At 52.4% G+C, this 20,655-nt stretch overlaps 1 protein-coding gene across 1 annotated transcript; it reads right to left on the reverse strand.

Annotated features, from left to right (window-relative positions):
* Window positions 1-6,986: 6,986 nt before the first annotated feature.
* On the reverse strand, window positions 6,987-16,093 carry ADAMTSL5 (ADAMTS like 5). The gene is made up of 13 exons (XM_016209675.2): window positions 16,053-16,093; window positions 15,823-15,936; window positions 14,177-14,249; window positions 13,977-14,068; window positions 13,662-13,722; window positions 13,404-13,512; window positions 12,254-12,381; window positions 11,713-11,824; window positions 11,281-11,367; window positions 10,981-11,144; window positions 9,672-9,870; window positions 9,528-9,599; window positions 6,987-9,177 (listed from the first exon to the last, which is right to left on the reverse strand). The coding sequence occupies exons 1-13, from the start codon at window positions 16,091-16,093 to the stop codon at window positions 8,876-8,878; spliced, it is 1,554 nt and encodes a 517-aa protein (XP_016065161.1). The 3' UTR covers window positions 6,987-8,875.
* Window positions 16,094-20,655: the final 4,562 nt, after the last annotated feature.

Here is a 20,655-nt window from a genome sequence, read left to right on the forward strand (position 1 = left end):
TTATCAAACTGCTTTAAGAAAAGAAATAAGTTTCCTTATGTCTGGAAAACAAAAAGAATAGAAATCAGCAATACTTTCAACAACAAAAAATTACAAAAACTATAATTATTTTCAGTTCATTCAGTCCTATAATTAAATTCTGTTTCTCCTAATTTTTCTTGCCAGTACTTCTATAAATTCAGATGTTTCCCAGAGTTCTAGTAATCCTCATCCAGTTATGATATGAAAATGTATTCTCAGAGATATATAATTTAAAAGAGGTCAGAGTCCTTCCAAAGATTTTTCAGAAGATGTAACATTTTTGCAAATGCAAATGCAAATGCATTATAACAAAACAATGACTCTCTCTATAGGACAAAAAGAAACTTAAAGTGACAGTTACAGATTTAGCTACAATACAATTTACATGGAGTCCTGTCCCTTTTGTAAAACACAACATTCTAGAATAACAGAGTTATAAATGAAAGTATATTAGAATTTATAGACTCCTGGAGATTTTTATATAATCTCTAGAACATTCATTTTAATAACATGTATATATAAGTAGAATATAGTTATTATTTCTTTATTTCACAGAGCTTCCCATGTATCCTAAGTATAAAATTTTTCTTCATAAGGGCAGAAAGAAAATCCTTGAGGCATTCCAGGGCCTATTGGAATGACCTAAGGCCAATTCTAGGTCAAGAAAAAGTTTCTTAAAATTCAAATCCTGGGAAAGCTGTCAAACACATTAAACTAAAAGATCATATGTTATTACTATTATGAAACAGTATCAAATTGTTTATTCATTCAAAGTGACAACCAAAGTTATTAAACACAAACATAGGCTAGTAGAACTTCAGTTCTTACAATTAAGAAGATGGACTTTTAAGTAATCAAATAATTGATTATTATAACATAACCATTTTCTGTATTAATTCTGTATTGATTTACAGATTCTGTATTAATTTACTTTAGATTCATTTATCTAATTAAATTTATTATTCAGTTTACCTATATGTTTCTTGTTGCTTCTTCCCTCTATATAATCTTTTCCAACTTGCACAGACCCTCTGCAATTTTACTAGTCCCTATCAGTTTTTTTTTCTTCTTAACTCATTCACAAATGACCAACTTTAGAACTATCTATTTGCAAACTATCTATATTGACAAAACCATACAATTTCTTTCCAACTTAATTAGAATTCTTAACTCTTAGAAACCTTGATTTTCATAGTGAAAAGTAAGTAATTAACATTCCTCAGATTGGCAAATACATTTTATGCTTCAGAAACAGGCTCTTTTATTGGCAAACACACATTTTCAAGAGACATTTCTCAAATAAAATATAAGCTATGTTCATTAACAGATTTAAATCTATTCTCCAGCTTCTCTGCAGTAAGAAGCCCAAAGCAGGCAAACTCAGATCAATTAATATTTTAGTATCCTCTTACTTCAAAATACCTAAATATTTAATAACTTTTATTATTTAACTCAGCAAGACTCCAAAGTTTTAAGTTATCTAAGTTATGGAAGACTTTGGAACACTATGTTTATATATGTATAATTATATTGTAAAACTTTATCTAATCCCTTAAGTTATATCTATTCATTACGTCTTAACAACTCTATTAGATTTTAAAGTCAATTATTACCCAAGGCATTTTCTTGGCAAATTTTGTAACAAGGATAACATGACCTTGACAAGTTTTAGGAGGCTGGAGAAAAGGTGGGGGTGGGGGGTGGGGGAAAGGGGGATAACAGGCCCTGCAGTTAGTTCCCAGGACTGCAGCAATTCCCGGGTCTCCAGCTACTTTAGTGTAAAGTACCATTTTTTTCCTTCGAAGTCTGCAGCCTGTTCAAGACCACTTCTGCAGTTTCAGCCCTCTAGAAAAAAGACTGGGGGAGGTGGGGTAGTTAAAAGATTTATTTCCCCTATTTTTCTTTTCTGAGTAGAATCGTTATGATGTAATAACATGAAACCTTGCACAAAAGAAGAGATCTTATTCCATTTCAAAAGAGAAACAAAAACAACCTCTAAAGTAAAATAAATGAGTACTCTTAAAAGGAGGGACTGGGACATTAGCCTTAGAATCTTATCTCACACCAACCTGCATAGCAAATGACGTTCACAAGGTTTGAGTGGTACACAGCCCAAACAGTAGGGACAGAAGAGGATTCCCAGTGTTCATAAAACAATGGTGAGCAAACCAAGTCCACAGAAGGTAAGAAAGCAAGCAAAGAACATCTGTAACCAAAATTATATTACAGACAGACAAGAACTCTCACTAGCTAAGCATTTTTGGCAGCTGATGCCTTGAGAGGGAGAGCATGAAGGGTCCCTGAGATTTTTAAAAAAACCAACTTGGCATTTGTTGGGAAGTTCCTGTGATCCCAGCCACGGGTCCAGTCCATCACAAGAAGCTGGGGCTCCCAGCCAAGTGGGATATGCCCCCATCTATGGCTCTATTCTTATTATGTGCCCTTCCCCACTATCCAATCCAATCCAGCAGGACATAAAATTTAGAATGCCCCCGGTGCAAGCATAGATCCCTGATGGCAGATCCTGAACTGGAAGCTAGGGGTTGAGGTGGGGGTGGGGTGAAGCTGAACCAGGAAGGGGTCTCAGTGGGGGCAGAGGTGCCTGAAGCCTAAACTGCACCTGCAATGAGCTCTACCTTGAGCCTGAGGGCCAGGTTTTGTATCCTGGGAGTGGGTTGTAACCCCAAGGCATCTGCTGTCAGAGCTGTGGAGGACCTGGGGCCCACAGAATCCATCAGTCCGCCCATCTCACCACTCAGCTCCTAGCACCCAAGCTCTGCTTCACCGTGATTCCAGTGGGCCACAACCTCTGGTGCAAACACAAGAGAAAGGCTAACAGGATGAACCACAAACCCTGACACTGCAGGTGCTCCCGAGGCTGTAATTCTGTGGTTCTCAGCTGGGGGCAATTTTGTCTCAGAGGTGCTAGGCAGTGTCTGGAGACACTTTCAGTTTTTTGCCCAAACACATCAGACAAGTCTTGCAATCCTCTGACATGCCATGCCACATACTCCTTAGCTGGCCTTGCTTGTTCCCAGCTGCTGGTGGCTCTGTCTAAGACAGTTTTCCCAAAAAAGGAGGCGCCCTGTGCAGCCACCACCGCTGCCCCGCGTCCTCATCGTTGAGAACTCTAACAAGGGAAGAGGGAGTGCCGAGTGTCACTGCTGAGCAGTGGGTTCAGATCATTCACTCCATCACAACAGATATCGAGCGCTTACTGTATTCCAGGCCCTGCTCTAGGAGCCAAGGTTACAGTATTGACTCAGAGAGATAACAAATTCCCACTCCTGGGAGCCTGGGGAGGTAACAGTTGGCATGATAAATGTATAACATGTCAGAGGAAGCCCTGGCCGGTGTGGCTCAGTTGGTTGGAGCATCATCCCATACATCTAAGGGTCATGGGTTCAATACCCAGCCAGGGCACATATGGGAGGCAACCGATCGATGCTTTATTCTCACAGTGGGGTTTCCCTCTTTCTCTCTCCTTCTCCCTTCCTCTCTCTCTAAAATCTAAAATAAAAAAAGATTTAATTAAAAAAAAAAACCCAAACAAAAAACATGTCAGAGGGAGGTGAATGACATGGAGGGAAAAATGCAGCCGGGAGTTGAGGCGGCCAGGGCTGCAATGTCAGGGTCAGAGAAAGGCCTGTCTACGAAAGTGACGTTTGAGTAGGGACATGAAGGAGGCAAGGGCATGAATCTTGTGAGAATCAGGGCAGGTGTGGTCCAGGCAGAGAGAAGAGCCTATATAAAGGCCCCAAGGCAGGCCTGGGCCTGGAAGGATATAGGAAGAGCAGGGGGGCCTGTGTGGCTGGAGCTGAGTGACAGGGGAGAGGAGGTGAGTCAAGGGGGTGGACCATGCATGTACCTGGAAGGCATGGTGAGGACTTTGGCTTTTCCTCGGGGATGTCAGGTTTGTTAAGAGGGAGGAAGAAACGGATAAAAGGTAATCATTAATGAACCCCCATCCTGTTAAGAGGTCTACATGGGTAGTGGGGACAGGGATCTAGGAATCTGATTATCGCTGGTCCAGACCTTTGAAAAATGTGGTGTGGCTATGGTCTGGGGGAGGAGATGGCAGTGCTGGGCTCGCTCTGCACCTGGCATCCCCCACACCCGGCCGTCCCAGGGGGCAGTGAAACAGGTGCTCAGAGGCTGTCCCTGGCTCCCACCGTGGTCAGCTCACCAGGGAGTACAGGTGGGGAGGACACACACCTGTCTCCCCAGGTGGGAACAGTGACCTTTAGCCCCTCAGATTTGTTTTGTTTTTAAACATACATAAAAGTGCAACCAGCGACTCAGACCTAGTAAGGCAACAGGGCCAGCCCCTCGAAGTCGCTCCCCACCCTCAATGGTATCTTCTGTTCTTTCCTGTCTGACTCAGCTGTGTCTGTCAAACTCACCACTATTGTGGGAATTATCAGTATTTTGCTCTTTTTCATTAGTGAATAGCATTTCATTCTGTGGGAGGCCAGGGTTTATTTGCCCCATTCCATTGTTGACAGGCATTTGAGTAGTTTCCCATTTTGAATTATTGTGACTAAAGCTGCTAGGAACATTCCAGAACTGGTCTTTGGTGAGTGCAGTTCTCATTTCTCTGGGGGCATATACCTATCAGAGATTGGAGAGTGTAGGGTGAGCCTGTGAGTGTCCTGGGGTGACCATAACAAATTACCCTACAGTGGGGGCTTAAAACAACAGAGATTTAGTCTCTCACATTCTGGAGACCAGAAGTCAGTATTACAGGGCCATGCTTCCCCCTGAGACTCCAGGTGAGGGTCCTTCCTATCAGTTCCAGCGTCTGGGGACTCCAGCCTCCTTTGGTTTGTGGCCTCATCACCCCAGTCTCTGCCTCCATTGTCACATGGCTGCCTTTTTTCTTTTTCTTTTTTAATGTCTTTATTGATTTCAGAGAGAGGAAGGGAGAGGGAGAGATATAAACATCAATAATGAGAGTCATTGACCTGCTCCCTCTTGCACGCCTCCTACTGGAGATCGAGCCTGCAGTCCCGGGCATGTGCCCTGACTAGGAATTGAACCGAGATCTCCTGGATCATAGGTTGATGCTCAATCACTGAGCCACTCCAGCTGGGCACATGACTGTCTTCTCTGTCTCTCCTCTGTATGTCTCTTATGAGGGCACTTGTCATTGGGTTTAGTGCCCACCCAGATAATCCAGAATTATCTTGAGACCCTTAATTATACCTGCAAAGACTCGTTTTCCAAATAAGATCCCATTCACAGATTCTAGGGGTTGGGATGCGGATAAATCTAACTTACTACCGTGATTTGCATTCATCTATAGAAGACATGCTTAAACTGTTTTCCAAAGTGGTTCTACCAACCTCACCTGTATGCCCACATCTAACCCTGTGGGCTATCAGACAGTCCAGGGCTTTCTGCAGCTCTTTGAGTGCACATGTGCCAGCCGTCTGGTACAGGGGTCAGCCGTCTGGTACAGGGCCAGTGAGAGAAGAGCAGACAACAGACAGAGTGGTGCCCTCTGCAGAGAATTAGAAAGGAAAAACATGACTGACCCCCAGAGTTGGCGTTCAGAAATATTGTTGAAAACAATTTTTTCTTTTTTTTAAATCCTCACCTGAGGATATTTTTTCCATTGGTTTTTAGAGAGTGGGAGGGAGGAGGGGGTGAGAGAGAAACATCAATGTGAAAGAGACACTTCAATAGGTTGCCTCCCACATGTGCCCTTACTGGGGCTGGGAATTTAACCTGCAACCAAGTTATGTGCCTTGAACGGGAATTGGACCTGAAACCCTTCAGTCCGAGGGTTGATGTTCTAACCAGTGAGCCAAAATGGCCAGGGTGAAAACAATCTTTTTTTTAAAATATGTTTTTATTGATTTCAGAGAGAGGAAGGGAGAGGGAGAGAGAGGTAGAAACATCAATGATGAGAGTCATTGATCGTCTGCCTCCTGCACGCCCCCTCACTGGGGATCGAGCCCGCAACCCTGGCATGTGCTCTGACTGGGAATCGAACTGTGATCTCCTGGTTCATAGGTCGATGTTCAACCACTGAACCACGCTGGCTGGGCCGAAAACAATCTTTTGTGGGGCTAATGAAATAATTACAATTACTGTTGTTTTATTAATATGTGTGCAAGTTTCAAACATGCCTGTTTTAATTAATCTTTTAATAAACATTGACATCTATGGGAAGTCAACTTGGAGAGTTTCCAGTTCTGGACAAGCAAGGATGCCCCTCATGTGCTTCCTTCAAGAGGAAGTCCGTGCCTGTACCCATTTGTAGTCACTTCGGGCAATGTGTGCGTCTTTAACCCAGATGGGCACTGAGTATCCCTTAAGGAACACAGTAACTAATAAAAAAGGGCTGGGAACTTTAAAGAGGAAAAAACGACGATTCACTTTGTTTCTGTCATTCTATGTAACCCCCCGGAATATTAGTGTTTCAATGTGAAACAACAAAACAATGATGGTTTTGCTTGGCAAGTGCAAATGGTAGTTCTGCCCTGAACCACCACTTTGCTGAATTCGAGTATCTTTAGAATGGCAATGTTTTCTTCTCTCTTTAAATGATTAGATTGTTTTAAAGCTAAAGAGCAAATTAAAACAATGTGATGTTTACTAGGAGTGTTACAAGATCTTTACAGGAGCTGTGAAGGGGCTAGGGAAGTCATTGATCACAAGGCCACAGGCCATCCCACCTGCCAGGGGACTCTGTGCTGGCCCCTCCTAGGAACGAACACCTCTCCTCAGCCCGTACAGATGATTCAGGATTAGGAGCTCTGTGGCTGAGAAGGCCGGAGACCCGCATTCCCAGATATAGCCCCACACCAGAGGGGGGCAGAGGGGACAACCTCGGGCTAATGGTGGGAGGAATGGAGCCGTAGGTGGGTGCAGGGGTAAGGTCGGTGGGTGGGGAGAGGCGTTCCTGAGGAAGGCAAGCGCAGATGAGAGAAGTGGGTACATAAGCATAGGATCCTTTGGGACTGCAGGTACCGAGTGCTTTGACTACCTTTCCCCTATCCTGCCACCAGGGGGCGCCCAGGCCCCACACCTCCCTCCAGAATTGCACCCCACTTTTCCCAGGGGAGTTGGAACTCCGAGGATCCTCCAGCTTCAGCACTTGTTGCAGACGACAGAGCCAGGCTTGGGACGGCCCAGGCACTGCTGGGCCCCTGGCATACAGTAGGCACTCAATAAATACCCGTTGGAGGAATGCATGAGTGAACTGAGAGGCTAGGGAAGGAATCCAGAAGAGTGTGATTCCCATGGTCAGAGCCAAGGAGGGCTGAAAGGGTACTCACAGATGGGAAAACTAAGGCCCAGAGAGGGGATGGGTCTGGTCTAAGGTCACCAGCAAAGTCAGGGGTTGAGCCCATCCAGCTCTGAGACCTACATACTGTGTGCCCCTTGCCCACTGCCAGCATCCATGCTCCAGGGAAAAACGATTATGATGGTACAGAAGAGCAGATTGTCCCAAAATGACAGTGTGAGATACCCCATCCAGAGTGGAGAGGCAAAAGGCTGCACCCCCATCCAGAGTGGGGGTTTGCTGGGCCACCCCACAGACACCCTCAATTTTCATACAGCTGGGGCCTGCCCTCTTGCGCCAGAAGAATAAATGAAGAGAATCTATCAGGACAACGCAGGAGGATGAAGATAGCCTGAGGGCAGGGGCTCTAACTGCCTCCTTTTTGAGGAGGCCAGAGGTGAATGTGTGGCCCCCAAGCAGGCATGGAGAAGGGACTTGTGGCCTATAAAAGCCATGTTTATCCCTACTCACCCCATCCTCATATATTTCCTGCCCTTACCTCCCACAAAGGGTCAGACATGCTGAGGGGAGGTAGGGGATGGACCAGGAAGAGGGGATGAGGTTTGAGAGATCACATCCCCTGTGTATACCCTGTGAGAGCAGAGTTGACTACCAGTGCATCCTCACATCTCTACGGCTAAGTGTGTGTAAGTGGGCTGCCCTTGTTTTTTAAAAAAATGCTTATAAAAATTAAATAAGAATATAAAAGGGGTGAACAGTGTGAACTGGAAGAAACCCAGCCAGAATTGCTGAGGTTGTCAAGATTATCTTCAATAGTCATGGGGATGTAAAGTAAAACACAGGGAATATAGTCAATAATATTGTGATAACTATGTATGATAACTACGTAGTTGGGTACTGAAAATATCAAAGGGAACACTATGTAAAGTATATGATTGTCTAACTACTAAGCTGTACACCTGAAATCAATACAAAATTGAAACAAAAAAAATATCTCTGAACTTCCTGGTAGTCAGCAGAAAAGGTGAAATGAATACATTACAGTGCCTGGTTAGGCATGCCTTCTAGGGGGTATTCTTGTTTGTGACAATGTCTCTGAATACATTAGGGTGTATGGATAGGTGGCAGTGAGAAGAGAGAGCATGGAGTGTCAGCGAGTTAAATAGTGATGAACTTCCTGATAGCCAGGGCAAGAGGGGAAACTGATACATCATAATGTCTCCTTAGGCATGTCTTCCTATGGGCCCTGCTTGCTTGTGAGAGTGTCCCTAAGCAAGTGAGTGTGAAACAAGGGGAATAAAAGCAGACACAAAGTTTTTGAGTATAAGGCAGCTATGAGTTTCCTGGCAGCCAGGGTGAGAAAGGAAATGAGTTAAAGAAACAATTCAGCGTTTTCTCATCAGTGCCTGGCTACTCGTGATAGTGGATCTGACCAACTGCATGCAAAAGTGTATAAGTGTGTGTGAGGGAGAGTCACATAGTTGTGGTGGGAGATATTTCTGAGCTCCCTGGAAGCCAGGCAAGAGAGGAAATAGGTTGAGTTTGAGCCTGGTCAGGCACATCTTTCTTGCTGTGTGTGGTGGGGCTTTGTCTGGGGGCTCAGACAGGGCAATGTCTGGCAGCCAGGCGTGCACGGCTGTCCTCAGCAGGGCTCCAGGGCCGGGCATATCCAGCATGGGGCAGCAGCAGCCGGTCCTGAGTGCCATCGGGGCTGACAAGGCGCTGGGCAGCCAGCAGGTACTCTCCATGGAGGGCCATTGGTGGGCAGGGGCAGCGGCCAGGCGCCCACACATACTCGAAGGCCTGCAGTGGCGAGCGGTTCTTGTAGACAAGCTGCACATGCACCTCATAGCGGGTCTCCTGGGCCTGGCGGAGGTGGCCCAGCACTCGAGCCCGGAACACTGTGGGCAGGGTGGTACTGAGGCCAATTGGATGGTCCAGCCTGGACACCTATTCATGCACCCCATTGCCATATGAGGAAACTTGAGGTCAGGTAGGACATGGGGGGGGGGGGCTGGGGACTGTGGAGAGGGTACTAGGCTCAGAATCAGGTTAGGATCAATGAGGACTTTGAGGTCAAATTAGAGCAAAGGGTCAGACCAAAAATACAAATCAAGGCCAGAAGGGGTCAAGTTGGAGTCAGATCAAGGAGTCAAAGGTAAAGTCAAAACAGGGTCAGATGTCAGCAGGAAAGGAGCCAAGTTCAGGTCAATCAGGGGCCAGGTGAGGGTTAGGGAAAAGGGTCTCTCACCAAAGTCACTGCCGCAATAGTGGAGCAGTCGGTGGGCACGACCACGGGTGTCAGGACAGGGTGGGCAGGGATCTGTGAGGTGGTGCAGTTAGGGCACAGGCCTCACCTCCCTGCTTGCCCCCACCCTGGCTGTTCCCTGCTCACCTCGGGTGGGGTTTGGGGTCTGTGTGGGGAAAGCAACTGAAGCTTCGTGGGGCCCAGGGGACTGAGTTTCCACCTCCAGAGGCTGTGGCTGCCTCAGGGACCAGCCCAGGGCCTGTGCCTGCTTCTGGAAAGGGTCATAGCGCTCCCGGGGGAGCCAAAACTCGAACTCAATGCCGGGATTGGGCTCCTGCAGGAGGACCTGGGAGGAAGGTCACACACTAGGGAGTCGAAATAGAAACTGATGGCCCAGCTTCCACCCTCTGACTCTACTCCAGCCTTGCCTCTCCGATTGTCTACCCTAGCCTCCCTCCTCTGACCCTCTAACCCAGCCTGGCCCCTCTGACCCTCTAACCCAGCCTGGCCCCTCTGACCCTCTCTAACCCAGCCTGGCCCCTCTGACCCTCTAACCCAGCCTGGCCCCTCTGACCCTCTAACCCAGCCTGGCCCCTCTGACCCTCTCTAACCCAGCCTGGCCCCTCTGACCCTCTAACCCAGCCTGGCCCCTCTGACCCTCTAACCCAGCCTGGCCCCTCTGACCCTCTAACCCAGCCAGGCCCCTCTGACCCTCTAACCCAGCCTGGCCCCTCTGACCCTCTAACCCAGCCTGGCCCCTCTGACCCTCTCTAACCCAGCCTGGCCCCTCTGACCCTCTAACCCAGCCTGGCCCCTCTGACCCTCTCTAACCCAGCCTGGCCCCTCTGACCCTCTAACCCAGCCTGGCCCCTCTGACCCTCTCTAACCCAGCCTGGCCCCTCTGACCCTCTAACCCAGCCTGGCCCCTCTGACCCTCTAACCCAGCCTGGCCCCTCTGACCCTCTAACCCAGCCTGGCCCCTCTGACCCTCTAACCCAGCCTGGCCCCTCTGACCCTCTCTAACCCAGCCTGGCCCCTCTGACCCTCTAACCCAGCCTGGCCCCTCTGACCCTCTAACCCAGCCAGGCCCCTCTGACCCTCTAACCCAGCCTGGCCCCTCTGACCCTCTAACCCAGCCTGGCCCCTCTGACCCTCTCTAACCCAGCCTGGCCCCTCTGACCCTCTAACCCAGCCTGGCCCCTCTGACCCTCTAACCCAGCCTGGCCCCTCTGACCCTCTAACCCAGCCTGGCCCCTCTGACCCTCTCTAACCCAGCCTGGCCCCTCTGACCCTCTAACCCAGCCTGGCCCCTCTGACCCCTCGGTTCCTAGCCTTCCCACTCTCACTCTTTATCTTGCCTCTCCCGCTCTGCTCCCAGCCTCCCTAGATCCTTTAATCCCTGTCACCACCAGGTGCCCAGCTGTCCCCCCGCCCACCCCGGGGGGCCGGCACGCACCTGCAGGAGCAGGTCCTGGGACGTGGGTCCAGCCGCCCGCAGCGTCTCCTCCGGCCCCGCGGCGCGGGTGTAGACCACGCGGGTGCCCGCCGCCTCGTAGGTCCCGGGCGCGCTGACCTCCCAGTTGCCGTTGAGCACGTAGCGCCCGTCGCCCCCGATCAGCGCTGCAGGGAAGGGTCGGCCTAGGCTCCGGAACCCTCCCGCCACCTCCCGACCCTGCCGTTCCCCTCCTCTGGCCTCCAGTCTCCGGGCTTCCGCCGGGCGGCCAGCAGGGCCCTCCCCCCTCGGAGTCCGCGATACCCAGGTGGTTTCGGCTCCGATGGGCGGCGTAGATATGTCTGGCGCCCTCGGGGATCAGGGTCACGTTCCAGTATCCGGCGAAGGCTCCTGGGTGGGAGGGAAGAAGGGTGTTGGGGTACGTGTGGCGGTTTATTTGAGGGGTGCTTTGGGGATTAAATGAGATACTGAGGCTAAGATGATTAGCCTTGGTACTGGTAGCCTCAAAACGCTCCGTAAACGTTTGGAGTTACGATCGTTATCGTTCAAGTGGGGCAGGGAAAGAGTTAGAGCCCGATTAGTTCTGGGAAGGGCGGGACAATCTAGCGGTGACCAATCAGAATGATGAACGACAGGGGCTGTGCCGCAGATTGTCCAATCATCGTGGGACTTCACTTCCGCGCCAGGGGCTTCTTAAAGGGCGGGCCGGGGAGCGAGGAAGGGGCGAGCGGTCACCGGTGTCGCGGAACACGCGCTGCACGAAGAGGCACGAGTCGTTGGAGCCGCCGCAGCGGCCGCAGTGGTCCTCGCGGGCGTCCGAGCCCATCAAACCGTCACAGCCGGCTCTCTAAAGGGGTGGGGAGGACACTTATCCTAGAGAGGCCCCTGCCCCACCCCGGGCCTCGGCCTGACACAGGGGCCGGGCTCTCGGAGCTAGGAGGCGGGGCCTAGAGACGGCGTTGGGGCCCTGAGGTAAACGAGATGGGACCTGGGCGTAAGAGGGTGGGTCCAAAAGGAGGAGCCTGCTGTGGGGCCTAAGGAGGGGTGCGGCCAGTGGAAGAGGGAGGGACTAGGAACAAAAGGAACGGGGACCTGGTTGGGACCTGGGAGTAAAAGGGTGGGCCCTGGAGAGAAGCTTGGGGTGGGACCTGTGGAGGGGCGTGGCCCAGTGGGAGGGACGAGGCCAGGAGAGGGAGGGACCTAGACCTAAATGAACGTCGTCTGGGGGCGGGTCCTGAATGGTAAGTGGGCGGGGCGGGTCCTGGCGAGTCCTTACCAGGCAGCGGCCAGCCACGCAGAGTCCCTGGCTGCCCCAGCTGCAGGGAGTGCCGTCCAGGACACGGCCAAAGCTGTGGTAAAAGGCATGGCCCACAGCCAAGCAGTTGAGGTCGCACTGGTTAGGCGCTGGGGGCAGAAGGACAGAGTGGACCAGGAGTCGTCTATCCCAGTTACAGCCCCATTCCCTCCAGGCTCTCCCAGAAAGCCATCCTCTTGGGCAGATGAGGCCCAGAGACTCAGCCAAAACCGCACATGGAGGTTGAAGCAGAGCCATCACTGGGCTTAGGTGTTCTGCCTCCAGCTACCTGGGACTCTCCCAGGCAAGTATCCTTGGCCTGCATGCGTGCATGCATTCATTCCATACAAATACTCATTGAACAGCTACTATTTTCCAGACATAGTTCTAGGCTCAGCGTTGAGCAGAACTGCACCCAGCAGGTGCCCAATAAGTGTTTGTTCAGTGCTGACTGGGTCCCATGTAGCCTGGGTGTGTCTTTGGCCCTCTCCAGGACTCAGTTTCCACCTCTGCTTGGCAGTGGGGCACAATGGGCAGTCCACTCATGCTCTCCGGCCCATAGCCCTGATTCCTTCTCCTCCCACTCAAGCTCCCACTTCCCCGAGCTTGGCTGGCTGGCCCTGCCTGGAACGGAGCCCAAGCTGGTCCTGGTGGGCCAATTCTTAGGGCTTAGAGGGGAAAAAACCATGAGGTTTACGAATGGAACTTTCTTCATTCTAGACTTTTCTTATCTGTGTGTGCCCTCTCTGTGATATCTGAAGCTGTCTGTCTCCCTTAAACCTGGAGGCATGTTGCCCCAGGCACAGTTATATAACTCGCTATTTTCAGCTCATACAGGCAACATTTCCTGCTACCAGGATAAGTTTGAGAACTGATGGCCTCTGGATACAGCCCTGAGTAAATCCTCAGCCTGGTGTTCAATCCTGTGCAGAATAGACCCTGCCTCCCTCTGCCTCATACCTCACACGTGATTTTTTTCCTTCCCTTCGCCAACTCCTACATATCCTTCAAAGCCCAAGTGTTATGCCTACTTCTCCTTACAACTCTCCAAGTTGCTCTTCCTTCTTAGCAGCCACTTCTCCCTGACAGCTGAGTTGTTTCCTCTGGACCAACAGTAGGGGAGGCTACTCACCACCATAGAAGGGCACCCATTGGTAAGTCTTCTGGGGGCCTAGGACAGGGTGGCCATTGTAGAGGGCACACTGGAGGTCTCGGAAGGGCATGGCCCCTGGAGGACAGTCCTGGGACAGAGATGGGTGGGTCAGGGGCTGGGACAGCCTGAGAGTGGGCAGAAAAACTGCCAGGGTGGCAAACATATTTGGGGGCATGAGTAGGGAAGTAGAAGAACTTCAGGACAGACTCGAGAGTCTTGGAGGTGGACAGAACCTACCGGCAACTGGCAAAGGCGGTACTCATGGGAGTCCCCCCAGCACAGCTCTTCCCTGGGAAACCTATGAGGAGCAGGGCATCCAGAGTATGGTCAGGTACCCCAGTAACCCCCACCCCAGAGTACGCCTGCACCCTCCCACCAACCCCCACCATCAACCCTGCGCACATTCCAGGTAAATCAGTGGGATTAAAAGGCACAGCACGTGTGGTCAGACCAAAGGTGTGGTCAGGGGCTGGTCCTGTCTGGCAGGAGAGGAGGGCCAGGATCTCCCTTGCACCTGCTTAGCCAAGCCCCAGCATTGTGCTCCCTGCTCACCGGATGCAGTGCCGACTTCGTACGGAGAGCCCCTGCCCACAGGAGCTGGAACAGCGGCTCCAGGAACCCCATGGTGTCCACTCTCCTGGACCCTATGTGGAGAGAGAAAAGTACTGTCAACCTGGAGGGGAGGTTGGCAACCCCCACATGGCTACTGGGTCCCCATGCCCAATGACCCCTGAGCTCATTTCCCCCCTTACCTGAGCACTGCCCCCCAAACCACAGTTCAGGAGGGTCCACAGAAGGAGCAGAAGGTTCCAGAGGGGGTGGGGTCTGGGGAAGCAGAGGGGGTCATTGTAGTGGAGGCGTCAGCAGGCCAGGGGTTGAACCCCAGCTCTGCCCTGACTGTGATTTGGGGCAGTAACTTAACCTCTCTGAGCCTCCCCTTCTCATCTCTGAAAAATGTGGTGCTATATTATCACCACAGTAAAGTTTTGAGGGGTCCTTCAGGTAAGAAAAACGGGAGGCACAGAGCCTGGAATGGAGATGAAGAGCTCAAATTATTATTATTACTATTACTATTATTATTATTATTGTTATTGGTTGTTTACTGTCTTATCATGCACATAGTAGGTGTCTAATGATAGCATAAATCATTCCAGGGCAGTGCACAAGTGTCTCTAGGGTCAGGGCTCCTCACTGCTCTCTCCACCATCATTACTTCTACTTTGCTGTGTGGCCAGGGGCCAGCCACTCTCCTTCCCTAGGTCTCAGTTTCCCCATCTGTGCACTGGAGACCAGTTGGGGTCAGTCCAGGACTCTGAGACCTTGCAGAGGATGCAGCCAGTGGGGGCTGGGTCAGGGACCAGGTCCCTCCAGGGTTGCCTCTGATCCCAAACCCTCTGCAGCAGGTGTCCCCATATTGGGGAGGGGCAGGGAGGAGTGACCTGACCCTGGACCAGCCAGTGCCTTGTGGCCTCATAAGCAGAGGGTGTGGGATGGAGCGCCAGGATGTTATGTGAAGGGAAAGGTGCCCCTGATGAGGATGATGCAGAAAATAGGGAGACAGCTGGGCTGGGGTGACTGGGCTGACAATTTTGCCTACCCAGGCCTCAGTTTTCCCATCTGTCAGGAGAAAAATAAAGCCACTTGCCATTCACACCCTCTGCATGACTGACATTGGCAGAGAAAGCAGGAGGGAATGGCCACCTTGTGAGTCCTTATTTGGGCCAGAGCCAGGGAGCCCAGCAGTCAGCAGTACCCAAAGAACACCCAGGACAAACAAGTCCTCCACCTCCTGAGCTCCTGGGCACTGGGTGGGGGGAGGCTGGACCTCGCTAGATCCATGGCCCCTCTTGAGCCTGTTTCCCTGTATCTCAGGCCCTCCTGGGGCACCAACAGTCTGGTGCTGAGGTGGCTCCAGGCACTGAACACCTGGAACACCACCAGGTGGGGCCCCCCCTCTCTGACCAGGGTTGTGCTGCCAGTTGCATCTTAGCCCCTCTCTGAACACAGGGCCCTGGCTAGCCCAGGAAGCAGGAAATTCGGAGGGAAGAGTAAAGATAAGGGAGGGAGTTTGGTCTTCCGACACCCACTCCTGACTCAGCACTGAGGTGGGAATCTAGGTAATGGAAAATAAGGAGCTAAAAGGACCACCCTCCCACTCCCCAGAGCCCCCTCCGCAAAGATCAGGACACTTATACCTGGTTTTGGCTGAACTGACTGTGGACGTGATCTCAGGGGAAACCACGCCTCTGGGCCTCAGTTTCCCCAGGAAGAAGTGGGGATGAACTTTCTCTCACCCTGGAGATTGCTGCCTCACCGCCACTCTTTCCCCCCCACCGTTCCTACCGGACCCAGGAGATGCGGCCCGGGATGGGGGGCGGGCATAGGAAGAGGGGCTTACCGGCGACATAGAGCTCTGGCGGTGCGTCCTGGCTCTCCGGACCGCTCCAGGACGAGCGGAAGCGGCGGGGCCCGCGGGGAGGAGCGGGGGGATCCCAGGGCCGCCGCTTCCACCCTGCCTCCCAGGGCGCGCCCGAGCCGGGGTCCAGAGGGGTGGCGGCCCCGTGCGCCCTCACGCGGCTGTGCAGCGCTTCCGCGCAGACCCGAGACAGCGGACTGCCCGGCACCGGCCCGAACACCCCAGCACTGCCGTCTGGTGTCTGAGAGTCCATGTCCCGGTGACCTTGGGAAGCCCAGGGCGGGAGAGCCGCGAGGGTACTGGCCGTCCTTACCCTCACCCTGGGGCTGCTATTCCGGGCGCCGCGCTCAGGGCCAGGGAATGCGCTCGAACCGAGCTCGCCCTACCCCGGTTCCGGGCGTCCCGGACCCTGCCCCCTCTCCACAGACGCAGATCGCGTCCCCACGACGGTCCCCTTTCCCGCTCACTACCCCCTTCTCCGGTCCTTCCCTCAAGGCCAGCCTACTCAGGAACTCGCGCGCCTGAGTTCCGATCTTGGGGTTCCCGAACCAGGTCCTGACCACCCCAAGTGCAGGGCCCCAGCGTACTGGGAGAAGCTCAGCCCCAGGGATTGGGCGTGAGGGGCGGGCGGAGAGCCCACTCCCGGCCGGCGCATTTCCGGGCGCTGCTGTCACCAGAAGACGCACCCCACCCCGCCTCTCGCCCTCCCTGCCAGCCCCGGGACTGCGAGTGGCGGCTTTGACGCCAGACTCGAGTCCAGAGGTCCCAATTCTGCGTGGCCGTGTCCCCACCCTTTCCGACCTCAATTTCCCCATTCGGACGAGGGGGCCACCTCGACCCTTTCAGCTAGACTTCAGCTCTTTGCTCGGACTGGCGAGATCGGGGTTACTCTAGGGCTCCCACCACCGCACCCTTTCCAGGGTGCCGCCTTCCCCCGCCCACACAAGGACGCCGCGAGCGTCCTCTGCTCGCCCCTCCCCCAGCTCCTCACTGTCACCCGCGGTGCTCCCTGGTAGGTGGGTTGAGGAGATGGGGCATCAAGGGCGCAATGGGTCGACTGCTCCTCTGCCCCCAGGCTAGGTAGGCCAGGCTCAGCTTGACTGCCTCCGCCTCCCGGAAGCGCACCCTGGGTCTCCCAGCCCTGACCACAGGGAGAGGGGTTGCCAGTCTGCACTCCAGCAGCCTGGAGCAGCTGAGAACAGAGCCACGCAGTGTCATTTATTTCTTCAACGTTTATTGAGGACCTACTATGTGCCAATACATTGGTGAACCACCCAATGTATTTTACCTACACCCTGGGTAGGTAAAATCTCACCTTGTGATCAGGTGCTCAGAGGAGACAGCCCAGGCCCACTGCAGATGTGGGGAATATCAGGAAGGCCCTCACCGAGGAAATGACTGCTATAGGAGGTGAGGGGAAGGGCAGCCCAGGCACAGGGCACAGCCAGTGCAAAGGCCTTGAGGCTGGACTAAGAATACAATTAGGAGGTGGAGTGTGTGGAGCAAGTGGCTTGAGTGGGGGAGGGGATGAGGTCAGAGGCAGGAACGGAGCCTTGGGAGGTGGAAGAAGGTGTTCTAGTTTTGGAAAAACCATCCCTGGGGGAAAGAGTAGGGGCCAGGAACATGGTGACAGGCAGCAGCGGGTGTTCTGGGCAGGGACTGAGCCAGGGTGTGGGTGGAGGTGAGAGCAGTGGGTGGCTTCCAGCTGTTTGGGAGCCCAGTGTGCAGGAGTTGCTGATGGATCCCATGAGGGAAGTGTTGGGAAGGTGTGAGGCAGAATCTTGGCCTGAGTGGCTGGTGAAAGAAGGTGCCCCATATACTTCAAGGGGCAGGCTGAGGGGAGAGGATGAGTCCAGTGGTCACTTCTGAATGGCTCTGTGGTGAGATGTCTGTGGGTTACCAAGAAGAGGCTGGGAGTCCAGGGGTCATGTTTGGGTGTAGGTGGACACATGGGTATCCTAGGCACATGGGAGTGTTTAATGTCATGGATGAGGTCACAGAGTGTGAGTGTGGATAGAAAGGGGCAGGGGGTGGAGAACAGGTGGGTGTGGGGTCCCAGAGGCCACACAGGGCTTCTGGGAGAAGAAAGGTACAGCCTGTGTGGGCAAGAAGAGGATGTGGACCAGTGGACCAATGAATTGGCATCGGTGGAGGCAGTTGTGACCTTAATGAGGTTAAGGATGGTTGGACAGGTTGGAGAGAGGGTGGCGGGAGAGGGAGGGGGGACGATGAAAGCAGGCACACTCGTCTGAGCATTGATTATGTATCAAGCTATGGACTAGGACCTGGGAGTTGTCAGAAATAAATCAGGTTTGACCCAGGGACTCCACAGAGTGGACAATTGCATCCCCCTCAGAGGTGCCTCATTCTCCGAGCCCCAGCCACAGTGCTGTGCTGGGTGTGTGTATAGCAGGCATTGTGCTCAGCGAAAAGTGCATACAGCAAGCGCTATGTCCTGCATGGAGCCTATACAGCAGGCATGATGCTCTGTAGTGAACGTATGCAGCAGGTACTGTATCATACAGCAGACACTGCTGTGCAGGGAGTGCATATAGTAGACATTGAACCTTCCAAGGAGTGCCTACAAGAGTCACTGTATCCTGAAGAGAGTGCATGCAGAAATCACTTTACCATGCAAGGAGGGTTTACAGAAGGTACTTTCTACAGGGAACATCTATAGCAGGCATTGTACTCTATCTACAGCAAGTGTATGCAACAGGCGCTGAATCCTGCAGAAAGTGCATACAGCAGGCACTGCACTCTGCATGAGAAACTTAGCACTTGTGGAATCAACAGGTGGGGATGGGACGAAGGTGTGGAGTCCTGGGTCCTTCCTCCAGTCTTTGTCTTCCCTGTGTCTCTGGCCTCCACCTCTGTCCTCTGAACATAAGTCAGCTGGATTCTGTAGATTCCCAGAGGAAGAGGCCCAGAGCTTGGCTCGAAATATCTGGTGCAGGTGGAGGGGGTGGTTGTGAGGTTCAGAGGCCCCGCGTCCAGTGCCGTCTCAGTCCCCCAACCTGTGACCAGGCCTAGACCCTAGCCCAGGTTTTGCTTGAATTTCTTGTAATTATCTCCTAATTCTTTTTTTTTTTTTTTTAATAAAATTTAAATTTTGGAATAATTTTAGATTTACAGAAAATTGCAAAGACAGAAGTTTCTGACTACCCTCTGTCATCAGTAGTATAATGCCCCTTCCCCAAAAAGTACTGATCACAGGATCACAGTTTTGCAAAGGGTGCTGCCTGGCCTCCCATGCTGACCCCTGCCCAGGGTTCACAAAGCTGGGTGTGTGGTCACAGACTGGAGCCCAGGCCCTGTCATCCACCCCCCTAAATCCCTGCACCCCAGGCCACAGCTTCACTTCCCCTCCATTCTGTTTTCTCACTGACCTGAGATAACTCCCCAGACTCAGCAGATTTCCCTGGAGAAGTGCAGGAAGCTTCGCTCAAAATACCTGCTGCAGGTGAGGGGGCAGCTGCTGAGACAGCATTGGGCAGCCAGACCCCCAGAGGTCTCCCTTGGAGGCTTGAGGGGCTAGACTTGAGGGGCTGGGCATGGGGTCAGCCTGGGCACAATCTTCTCACAGAAGGTGCCAAGGTGACAGAGGGGACTTCACAGATGGATTAAGTTAAGGACCCTGAGACGGGGATGACCCAGAGAGGGTGGTGCTTCTGGAAGGAGCCAACAACAATGGATGCTTGGAGGCTGGGAGAGGCAAGGACAAGGTCTAATCCTGGACCAGTAGAAGCCAAGTTCCCCCACCCACAATGCTGGGCCAGTGTCAAGGCAGTGCCCTGCCGCAGTCATGGGGTTTCTGAAGCACAGAGGCAGGGTTCCCTCCTGCTGGCTTTGCTCATGAGGCCCTGTCCCCAGAGGCTAAGCTCACGAGGACAGGCATGAGGAAGTCCACTGCAGTTCGAAGGACAGGAGACCAGAGAAGTACCTGGAGCCAGGGTGAGTCATGTCTGCCCTCATGTCCCACCCTGGTATCTTCTGTGAGAAGAAGACTGTGCCCAGGCTGACCCCATGCCCAGCCCCTCAAGTCTAGCCCCTCAAGCCTCCAAGGGAGACCTCTGGGGGTCTGGCTGCCCAATGCTGTCTCAGCAGCTGCCCCCTCACCTGCAGCAGGTATTTTGAGCGAAGCTTCCTGCACTTCTCCAGGGAAATCTGCTGAGTCTGGGGAGTTATCTCAGGTCAGTGAGAAAACAGAATGGAGGTAAAGTGAAGATGTGGCCTGGGGTGCAGGGATTCAGGGGGTGGATGACCAGGCCTGGGCTCCAGTCTGTGACATCCACCCAGCTTTGTGGACCCTGGGCAGGGGTCAGCATGGGAGGCCAGGCAGCACCCTTTGCAAAACTGATCCTGTGATCAGTACCTAAACTGCACCTCAGTTTGCTCATCTCTAAAATGGGGGTTTTAGTAAGTCCCCTAAGGTTGTGTTTTTTGGGCAGTAGAGTGGGAAATCTAATGTTTTTCCTCTTCTTATTGTGGCAAAATTCACATAACATAAGCTTTACCATCTTAACCATTTTTAAGTACACAGCTCAGAGACATTAAGTTGTGCAACCATGACCACCATCCATCTCCAGAACTTTCTTATTTCCCCAAACTGACACTCTGTCCCATTAAGCACTAACTTTCTCACCTCCCCCTCCCCTAGCCTATCACTGACCATCTACCTTCTGTCTCTGTGAATTTGACTTCTCCAGGGACCTCATATGAGTGGAATCATAGTATTTATCCTGTGTCTGGCTTATTTCACTGAGCATAATGTCCTCAAATTTCATCCATATTGTAGCAAGTGTCAGTTTCCTT

This window comes from Miniopterus natalensis, chromosome 4 (assembly GCF_054644295.1).
Source record: "Miniopterus natalensis isolate mMinNat1 chromosome 4, mMinNat1.hap1, whole genome shotgun sequence".
Taxonomy (NCBI): Eukaryota; Metazoa; Chordata; class Mammalia; order Chiroptera; family Miniopteridae; genus Miniopterus; species Miniopterus natalensis.